This window comes from Anoplopoma fimbria, chromosome 12 (genome assembly GCF_027596085.1).
Source record: "Anoplopoma fimbria isolate UVic2021 breed Golden Eagle Sablefish chromosome 12, Afim_UVic_2022, whole genome shotgun sequence".
In the NCBI taxonomy this organism is placed as follows: Eukaryota; Metazoa; Chordata; class Actinopteri; order Perciformes; family Anoplopomatidae; genus Anoplopoma; species Anoplopoma fimbria.
In genome coordinates, this window is record NC_072460.1 from 11,831,137 (window position 1) to 11,841,140 (window position 10,004).

General features: G+C 42.5%; 2 protein-coding genes across 7 annotated transcripts; one reads left to right on the forward strand and one right to left on the reverse strand.

The window, feature by feature from the left end:
- Window positions 1-101: 101 nt before the first annotated feature.
- Window positions 102-2,990, reverse strand: ngrn (neugrin, neurite outgrowth associated). The gene is made up of 3 exons (XM_054608573.1): window positions 2,594-2,990; window positions 2,401-2,511; window positions 102-2,295 (listed from the first exon to the last, which is right to left on the reverse strand). The coding sequence occupies exons 1-3, from the start codon at window positions 2,800-2,802 to the stop codon at window positions 1,710-1,712; spliced, it is 906 nt and encodes a 301-aa protein (XP_054464548.1). The 5' UTR covers window positions 2,803-2,990; the 3' UTR covers window positions 102-1,709.
- A 279-nt stretch (window positions 2,991-3,269) lies between these two features.
- On the forward strand, window positions 3,270-9,491 carry nfyal (nuclear transcription factor Y, alpha, like). 6 transcript variants are annotated; one of them, XM_054608570.1, is made up of 9 exons: window positions 3,270-3,377; window positions 4,135-4,239; window positions 5,486-5,632; window positions 6,310-6,441; window positions 6,539-6,641; window positions 6,755-6,924; window positions 7,587-7,760; window positions 8,102-8,212; window positions 8,469-9,491. In XM_054608570.1, exons 2-9 carry the CDS (start codon window positions 4,159-4,161, stop codon window positions 8,532-8,534), a joined length of 984 nt encoding a protein of 327 aa, XP_054464545.1. In that variant the 5' UTR covers window positions 3,270-3,377; window positions 4,135-4,158; the 3' UTR covers window positions 8,535-9,491. The 6 variants fall into 6 exon arrangements, with proteins under 6 accessions (XP_054464545.1, XP_054464541.1, XP_054464547.1 ...); XM_054608566.1 differs by having other exon boundaries at window positions 3,271-3,377; window positions 8,099-8,212; XM_054608572.1 differs by having other exon boundaries at window positions 3,271-3,377; window positions 6,755-6,906.
- Window positions 9,492-10,004: the final 513 nt, after the last annotated feature.

Consider the following 10,004-nt stretch of genomic DNA (forward strand, 5'->3'; position numbering starts at 1 on the left):
TAAATTGTCCATGCAAGTTAAATAATCCTAAAGGCCCGTTGGTGGATGGAGATGTCATTGTGTGAAACGCATTACACATCAATGTATCGTGGGGGGGGGGGGGGGTGTCTGTTTCAAGACAGGATTTGTTCAGTCATGTATGTCTGCAGTTCTAACTGCCCAAAGCACAAGGTAATTTGTATGCTTAGAGTTTGTAGTTTAACATTTTCCTAAATGTGACCTAAGGATTAACATGATAAGACTGTAATAATCACTGTAGTCATATACGAGTCGTGTTTATAATCATTTGAGCAGTTTTTGTACTGAAGAACTTTTGAAGTTGTGTAACAAATTGTGGTTCAAAGATGTTCAGAAATGACAGAAATAGTTATAGTTTGATAGTAAACATCTGCAGATATTTTTACATCAGATTCAGATAACTGAATACATTTGATTTGGCGACAGAAGCAAAGAAGCAATAAGAAAAGAAAATCCATCATGTAAATGTTGTATAGCATAATTAAAAGTGTAGAAGCCTTTTAGAGTTAATGGATGAGGTTGTTGGAGTTTTAAATTGGTATTTGCATCCGAGGTGGAGCAAATTTACCAAAAACAAACAGGGTTTTTGAAAGTTTCTCATTTTTATTTTTAATCATCCTGATACTGCTGTCATTTTAAAGCTAAACTGGATCAGTCAATGCCTCTTAAAAGATCTGTCTTGTCTATCACGCCAAGTCTTGGCTATTTTTTTTTCATTTAAACATTTGTTGCACATTTATCCGTCTGTTTTGTGTTAAATACGTTGTTTTCATGCAGATTTTATTTATTTGTGACTTGCAGATTCAGAGTGCAGTAAATTGGACGTGGTTATACAAGTGCCTGGTGTTAGGATACAATGCAAGGCCCTCCCGATGTGTGGCCAGCATCTCTTTACTGACTATAATTTATATCAACTAATGTGTAACCATGTCCATCCAGTATGTCAGTGACACCCTGAAGTTGCACTTGTTGCCTAAAATGAATCCTTGAGCAGTGACGTACATGTATGTTTCATACGAGCTCCCATTGAACTGCATGTTAACTCTTAACTATTTAAATCAAGAGCTTTGTAAAGAAATTCACCCCCAATAACCTGGTTATGCTCTATTTTATGTCTTGGTATGATAAATAATTCTGATTGAGACAAGATTAAAAAACACAGAATGGACACAGGGTTATTATGTAGCTGCTATACACTGGGAGACACTTGGGCAAGTTATTGTATGAAGGTTTATTGCATTAAATGAAAGTAAAATTTTTCTTACTGTTTAAAACTGCTGTATAAATTAATAAGTCATTGTGATGGTTCTGTAAATATACAAGGTTACATCTTTGTATCTGCTATGTTTCTCGCTTCTGTATATTTGAGGCATTTTCTTTGGGTTTACCAATAAATTCACAAGTTCCTCTATTTTTGTCAACTGACTCTTATTTTACAGCACAAAATAATATGTTGTGGAGTCAGTTACCAAAAAACATTCTGGCTGCCGGATGGCTCCTGCAAGCAGGTTGAAATACTCTTACAGTACAACTGCAGTTTCATCAGAGTTGGAAAAAAGCCATTGACAAATTGTTTTATTTGCCTATTAAGTAATAATCTGTTTAGAAAGTCACTGAGCAGATAAATATTTGTCATAATGCCAACCTGAACATCACACATGGTTAGTCAACAGTTCCAACACAGGACGTCCTCAGATTCTATACAAAAAGTTTCCCTCTCCGTCAAAGAAGTCATTGCCAACTTGCACCACAGGGTCAGTCTTTTCCATTTCCATACACTCTTCAAGTTCTTTGTCCGTCAACAGCCGTCCATCCCAGCTCTCCTCGTCCTCTTTGTCATCCTTTGTAGGATCTGTGTCAGAACTGCTGTCCTCTTCTTCTGATCTCGTCACAGGGACGTCTTTACTACCAGCTCTGAACTGGGTGGGCAGTGGAGTAGCAGGGGCAGGAATCTTAGCCAGGGATCCTGTACCTTCATGACGAAGCATCAGAGTCTGGTCGGCCACAGGCACCACTGCACTGTCTCTACTTCCCGGTGGAAGTGCAGCTAATGAGCGGTTTCCAGGCAGCTTCAGCCTATTCTGCCCCGCCCCAGCACCTGAAGGCAGCACCTGCTGACCGTGACGAACCATTACTTTGGCATCCTGCTTTATTTTTCTATCAGGTGCGGGGACATGCTTGCTCCTGAGGACTCTTAGGATGACATCAGGGGTGACAGAGTAGCCCTCAGCCAGGCGCTCTACTGTCCACTCCTCTGGCTGCTCTTTCTTCAGATATCTAAAAATTGAAAATCATTTTAAGCCTTATTTATGCAATTACCTTGAAGACAGAACAGCCATGTCTTGGGTGAGTGGTTGAACTGAGATAACAAAGAAACCTCACCTGATTTGCTCCATAGCATCCCAGGTTAGCCTCCTCTGTGGAGCTCCTGTTGGAGTCATCTGCCTTCTCAGTATATGATACCTCACAGTCCTCTGCCCCTTCCTCTCCTCACTGAAACACATGGAAGAGGTCGTTTAACATCTCAAGGCATTGCACATTGTTATTCTTTAACATGAATCATGTTGAATCTTACTCAACAAAGGCCTCGAGCTTTTCTTCAACATCCTCTAGTCCACATTCACCCACAGACATGTCCTCGCCGTGTCTGGGAGCTCTGTTTGACGCTCTGTCTCTGGGCTCGCTGGCTCCTCTGCTCGCAGCCCGACAGACGTTAATAGAAACGGAGGGCTTCAGAGAGCCGAGCCCGGAGAGGAGCGAGAGGACCCGCAGAGGTCGGGCCATGTTCACGGTGTCTTCTCCTTTTAATTTTTGAGCCAATACCACGAGCTTGTTGTGCCAAAGAGGAAGCTCACACGCTCAGACATTGACGCACTTCTACTAGTCACTGTCAGCTGCTCAAACTGAATAAAGTCTCCAGCGTGCTGTGCTGAATAGTTTATTAATTCCCCATGCAGTTATTACAGAGGACGCACTTCCGCAAACATAGCGGCGGTGCTGCCCTCTACCGGGGAGGAGGAGCAGGCATGAATGGCCCTGAACTAAGCGAAGAGGGTTTTTTATTGTAAAAACGAATCCCAATATCCTCCATTACACGACCATACAGCTGCTTGTGTCACTTCAGCTCCAAACACGGAGACGGACGGCCCCGCAGAGGGACAGCCGTCACGTCTCACTGTGGCATCATCTGCCGGCGGCCCCGGGCTCTGCACCCTCTCCGGCCCCGGGCTCATGAGTCACGCAGCTGCGCACCCACCTCCGTTGTTTCATTTGCGCCATTTTGTCCGCTCACTTTGTTGATTGGGCTTTAGCGAGCTGTACTGGAGCCAATCAGAGGGAAACCGGACAGCGAAGCTACGGTAAGGGAGACCCGATTGAAGGCATTGGTAGTTGTCAGCACGGATTGGTTTGCCGTGAACCAACCAAATTACTAAACCGAGCTAAATGCAAAAAAAAACCCCGAATGGCAGTTTGATTTCGGCCGCCGCGTGCCCCTCGGACGGTTAGGCTGCAAACGGCTTCATGTTCTCAGTGTTGGCTCGTGAGGGAAACATGGTCTCAGGTAGCCGACCCGCCTCGGCTAACGTCGGCTGCGGTACAGACCCCCAACAAAGGGGCGGCTGCTAACGGCTGCGTGCTGTTAACGTTGCCTTAGCTGCCTACTAACGTTCCATAAAAGACCAACGTCCGAAAGGCGAACGTTAACCATGTCTCCGTTAACGAGCCTCCTGTTCTCCGTCAGAGCTATCCACGCTCTGCACGGAGCTAACTGGAGCTAGTGTTGATAGCAACGACCAAACACCCAGTTAAAGGCGAGCCAGCCCATTGAGCCCAGTGTGTGTTTCTTACACCCTGCTACATAATAACATATTACTGCCACACGTTAGCGTGATGAGCTGCAGTGGGGAAAGGCCCCGCTTGGATACCGTTAATACCAAACGTTATCAAACAATGACTGTGCTGCAGTGACGTTAGAGATAGGCTGCAAATTCCTTTTTTCTTTCTTTCTGGATCATTTCCCATGATCATTAAAGGTTGTAGATGGATTTAGAATGCACTGCTAATAATATGACATCTAATGTCAGCTAATACTGTGTGTCTTTCTTTTGTTTCTAGAGAAGGTTGTGACAATAACAAGCTATGGAGCAGTACACCACTGCCACCACTACTACTGGGGAGCAGATCGTTGTGCAGACATCCAATGGACAGATCCAACAGCAGGTGAGCACAGGAGTTACTATTTTGTTTTGATAAAGAAGTCTGTCATACTACCAACAATGTAACACTGTGCTATAAGACCACAGGTATCAGGGACCCAGCATTAAAGTGTTCCAGTGGAATCCAGTTCCAATCTTCTTTTCCTGTGAATTACTTGTCTGAGACTGTATTATCCTGCATTACCTTTAGACACAGGGCACAGTGACTGCTGTGCAGCTGCAAACAGAGGCGCCAGTGGTGACGGCCTCTGGCCAGCAGGTGCAGACACTCCAGGTAGTGGTGTCACCGCCGCCGCCATGCGTCAGAGTCATGACACTGTTACGGCCTACGAGATTGCATGCTTCAACCAGGGCTGTTTTTCATGACCCTTCAATGTGCTGTGTGGTTCATCCTCTCCTCCCCGGCATGTCATACAGCTGCCTGAACTGCATGTTCCTCAGCACAGTGTGTTGCGTGTCAGCCTCGGGTTCCCCGCTTGTGCTTTCATGACTACTGTTTGCCTGAGTTGTGTTTTTTTCTCTCTTGCAAGTTAAGCAAGTTAGAGGTTCTTCCCATGAGAACGAAAGCTATCTGAAACATGAGTCATATGGCTGTGTTTTGCTGTTAGCTGAAGAACCAGTACTGAACAGCAAGGATCCATTTTCATTATTGGCTGTCACCTCTCATCATCTAGCTATGTTTTTCTCTTGTCTAGTTGCAAAATGGCAGTGGATTGCTTCCCTCTGGCATTTTTCCCTATGGTACAACTGCTGCAATCGGCTTTCAGTTGTCCATTGTGGTCACTTGCTTAATTAATGGATGCTAATTGCACAATTTGTACTTGTAAAGTTGCATAGTGAATGTAAATTTATTTTGATCTTCTCAAAACATGTACTTTTTAAGCAAATGAAAAGAACTTCATGTAACCTATTGGTTCAGTAGCAGTATTCAAGTAAATACAAAACCGTTGAATACAGAGGTTTTGTATTTTTGCAATAGCAGCCCAACTTAATTAAAAATCTTGTAAAATATACTGTACATAGGCTAGTATTGGATTTACTATGGAACCAGATAGTGTCATGTATGTATCCCAAAACAAAAATGACAACAAATCATCATTGTGTTTTTTTTTATCCATCATGTGGTATCCTGGATGTTATTGATTTGACATAATTTGCTTGCGGTCTGTGAGACTGTGTCAAACATAAGCGATGTTGAGTTAACAAACACAGGCAATGGTGCTGTAACAGCTTTCTGTATCTCTCTGTAGGTCCAGGGACAGCCTCTGATGGTCCAGGTGAGCGGTGGGCAGCTCATCACATCATCAGGGCAACCCATAATGGTGCAGGCCATGTCGGGGGGTCAGGGTCAGACCATAATGCAGGTCCCTGTATCTGGAGCTCAGGGATTACAGCAGGTAAGAGATAAGGCTCAGTTACTAGATCAAATTCTGTATTCATGTTGAACTACATTATCTTGAATAGGGACATGTTTTCTCTGTGTAAAACTATTGGCAGTTGTGAAAGGTGGGTGTAATATTTTAGAATGAGAAGCACATTGTGAATGGGCTTTCATTGAACTAGTCCTCAGTTGCTTAACATGTTGCTGTTTGCAAATGCTTCTTACTTGTGAAGTTGTCTTATTTAAATTAGTTTTAAAAGAAGGAACTTTCAACTAGGTATGAAACGGTCTCAATGTTATACTGACTAAATTACCTACATAAGGTAACTGGACCATCAGCAAGAAGAATGGCTATTTCTATATAGTTATTTTTAATGCTCGTCATCGGTGTTACCGGATTGGATTCTGCATGTAATCATGGTAGAACCAGAAACAGGACTGGGCAGGAAAGACCGTCAGACACTGTGGCAGTAAAATGAGAGGTTTTCTAAAAGGAATCTGGTGCTCAGAAAAACTACCACTTTTGTCCACAGGGTCAGCCAAAATCAGTGTAAAATGAAAGTTCCTCGTATTAACTTTAAAGTGCCGGAAACACTTTATTAGTGTTGATGTTTGGGATCACTGCAGTTAAATGTAAATTGGACACGGCTAGGATGTTCCTGAATCTGTGGGTGATACTTTGTCCATGTGTAGATCCAGCTGGTGCAGCCAGGTCAGATCCAGCTGCAGGGCGGACAGACTCTCCAGCTCCAAGGCCAACAGGGTCAGCCCCAGCAGATCATCATCCAGCAGCCCCAGACAGCCATCACCGCTGGACAGAACCAGGTCCTAAACTCTGACCAGTTGAACGGCAAATCCATTTAATCAAATTATTATGAACATGATTATTGAGTGTCTTCTCTTTTTACTTGTGGTCCCACAGGGACAGCAGATCAGTGTCCAGGGCCAACAGGTGGCACAGACGGCTGACGGACAGACCATTGTTTACCAGCCTGTCAATGCAGATGGCACCGTCTTGCAGCAGGGTAAACTCAAATTACGCTTACGTTTTCTGTTTGCCTAGTGCTTTGTAGACTTTATAAAGTAGAGCACTGCTGACTCATTTTGCATAAGAACTGTGATGATAATCTGTTTGCAGGAATGATCACAATTCCAGCTTCCAGCTTGGCAGGCGCCCAGATTGTACAGGCAGGTGGTGCCAACACAAACACTACTAACAGCGGCCAAGGCACTGTGACCGTCACCTTGCCCGTCTCTGGTAACATGGTCAATGCAGGTGGAATGGTCATGGTAAGACCCTGTGCAGAGGTATCCAGCATTTTATTACCCTTTTTTGATCTTGACTGACGCAGTGTGGTGGAGTCCCTTTTTTTTTTAAGAGCACCAAATACAGTTTTTCAATTTGTAATTTTTGTGCCAGCCATAACAGCCTTTCTCTATTCATTGTGGTTTAGTGATGTATTCATTTGTTTTAGTAGAATCTAATGTGTTCATATGATTAATTAATTATTTGGTGATACATAATTATTTTCATAAAGTAGTATATTATTTGAAAAGCTGGCAAAATACCATGATTGGTTTTTTTTTATTTTAAATGCAGTTAATATAACTGTGTTTATTTAACACCCATTGTCCACCCATATAGGTATTATCACTTTTCTAAGGACTGTATGGGCATTTTAAGACTATGGTTGATTGACATCTCCCTCACCTCTACTGCACTTGTTATGGCAGGATAACTTGCGCCTTCATGATTCTTATTAGTTTATGATATTTGATGACTTCATGCAATTCCCAGCATAACTCCACCCAGTGTCAGTCTGTAAGGAGTCTATTCATTCTGAATGACTGAAAACACCTGTATTTGCACAGTAACTACTTGTTTATGTCGGCATGCTGCTATACATGTGTACTTTCCATGCCAGTGGCTTTAAACACTGTGCCCCTGTTTGTGTCTCTCCCTCTATCAGATGGTGCCTGGAGGTGGTGCAGTTCCCACAATGCAGCGTATCCCCCTGCCAGGGGCTGAGATGCTCGAGGAGGAACCTCTGTACGTCAACGCAAAACAGTACCACCGCATCTTGAAGCGAAGACAGGCTCGTGCCAAACTGGAGGCTGAGGGCAAGATCCCCAAAGAAAGGAGGGTAAGACACATGGGTTTAGGTCACACATACAGGCACATTGAAGCTTCTTCTTCCTCACTACCTGCTAAATGCAAGGGCACATGTTATGTCTATTTATCATTTAATACTGAGCTCATTCTGTATATCATCTTGTGCTGTGATAGTGCCTGTCTAGTGGTATTTAGCCATGTAATGTCAGATAAGGATTTCTCGAAACCTAGACTAGTAAGGGCGTGGCTAGATATCACAAGAGGCAAGTGCGAAAAATGTGTTACGTTTTTTTCAACTGGTACAGAGGTGGCACAAGATACTAACAATGCTAAAATGCTCATGATCCAGTACATTCGCTTACCTTCTAGCAGAAATACCTACACGAGTCTCGCCACCGTCACGCCATGCAGCGCAAGCGAGGAGATGGAGGACGTTTCTTTTCACCTAAAGACAAGGAGGAAATGGCTTTGGCCCTGGCACAGGTAAGAATATGTGTGCAGAAAAACATCACCAACCTCAGCACTCGGTAATATAAAAATGACTGACTCAAGCTGATATAGTAAATATATTATAAATTGTCAACCAAGCACTAAAACTTCCTTTTGAAAGATTTTTGAAATGTGTATGGAATTAGGTGTCACTTTGTTTGCGTAGGATATGTCTCATTTTGTAATGACATTTCTCATAATTTATTATGGTGACCTCACTGATTCGTTTCCCCTCCTCTTCCTCCTCCAGCAACAGCAGGACGTAGCCCAGGCAGCAGCAGATGAGACTGTGGCTCAAATGATTCGAGTCTCATAGCACTGTCGCCAACATCATCTCTTCTGTCTATGAACTCGACCCTGCCTGAGACTCTTCATCCCATCTAACCTGATCTGCCGCACCATCTGCTCTCCCTTTTTCTCCCCCCTGCCACGCCATCATATACCAAATCACAGCATTGCCACTGGGTTCTCCAGTCGGACACTGGTTTCTCCAGTCGGACACTGGTCTTCCAAGGATGTAGACCATGTTGCTGCTGAGTCTGTTGTTTTTTCTGGTCTTCTTCTCTGAAAGGAGGATGCTTCCACTCTCAGCTTATCTTGTCGAGCGTTTACGACCAGCTTTTTATTCTCATAAGGATTTGTTTAGACAATAATGATGCATGAAGTTATAGGTAACCAGGGCAAGTCACTCAGAGCCAATAACAGCTGATATCACACCCTGGTCTGTTAAAAAGTTGAGATTTTGTCACCAGTGGATGCTTTAATTATTTTTTGTAAATGGTACATTTGTTTTCAGAGACACTCGTTTGGTGTCTTGTATCTTTTATGTGATGCCTTTTTTATTTTTACTTTTCATTTTTTCAACCCATGTACTGTGGGGGATGGACTCCGCATCATAAGTCCAACCTGCGTCCACTGAGCAAAAACTGAAATGTGATACTAATGTGAAGATATTGTACAGACATTCTTCTCTTCCCCAGTGTGTAACGGATGTACTTACTAATTTGCCCAATTTTTTGGATGCATTTTATACAATTTCGTGGTTAGACATAGTGTTTGTAGGAAAACAATGACTTGGTGTTTAATCACATTACACATTCTATCCATGTAGTTACCTCTTCATCGGTCAGTCCACCTAAGTGTTTCTTTTTTTCATTGTAGATAATTTTTTACCTATCAGATGCAGCAATGCAATGTTTTTGTTTTGTTTTTTTATAATGGAAAAAAGGGTGGACATTCATGAAACCTATGTCAATTAAATTTTATTAAGTGACTCAAGGTTGGTTGTGGTTACTTCTTCATTCCCAGTTTTGGTAAGTTTAGTTTGTCATCTTTTCATCATTCATTCAAGATGTCCCATTGGAGCTGTAGTTGTTGAATACTTTATATGCTCTTGGGTAGTTAAATCAATACAAATGTAGCATATTCTCTAAATATATCATGTAGTTTGTATATAAAAGATTAATCTGCAAAGTATTCTATACTTAGTTGTTATTTACAACATTTAACACTGAAATATAGTCTAAGTAAAGTACAAGAACTTCTTAATATTTTTTGAAGTACTCTGTTTTACATTCTAATTCCATACAAATAAATTATTCTGAGCAAATTGTAATTTCAATAAATGAGTTCGATTTAACACAGAATTGGAACGTAATTAAATAATATAAATTGCTGTCTTTTCGATATGGGCCTTAAATGGTATGGTCTTTTCCGTGTGTTACACCTCCTAGGTTAAAGGGTCAAACACTGTCCCGAGCAGGCTTAGCCAATCAGACGCTGAGGA

What these genes read in the sequence shown, in the direction of transcription:
- ngrn (XM_054608573.1), bottom strand. Translation starts at nt 2,802, where the DNA reads ATGGCCCGACCTCTGCGGGTCCTCTCGCTCCTCTCCGGGCTCGGCTCT. An exon ending in AAGCTCGAGGCCTTTGTTGA is followed by an intron (nt 2,512 to 2,593) that starts GTAAGATTCAAC and finishes CATGTGTTTCAG; the next exon opens with TGAGGAGAGGAAGGGGCAGA. An exon ending in GATGCTATGGAGCAAATCAG is followed by an intron (nt 2,296 to 2,400) that starts GTGAGGTTTCTT and finishes TTCAATTTTTAG; the next exon opens with ATATCTGAAGAAAGAGCAGC.
- nfyal (XM_054608566.1), top strand. Translation starts at nt 4,159, where the DNA reads ATGGAGCAGTACACCACTGCCACCACTACTACTGGGGAGCAGATCGTT. An exon ending in GAGCTCAGGGATTACAGCAG is followed by an intron (nt 5,633 to 6,309) that starts GTAAGAGATAAG and finishes GTCCATGTGTAG; the next exon opens with ATCCAGCTGGTGCAGCCAGG. An exon ending in TCACCGCTGGACAGAACCAG is followed by an intron (nt 6,442 to 6,538) that starts GTCCTAAACTCT and finishes GTGGTCCCACAG; the next exon opens with GGACAGCAGATCAGTGTCCA.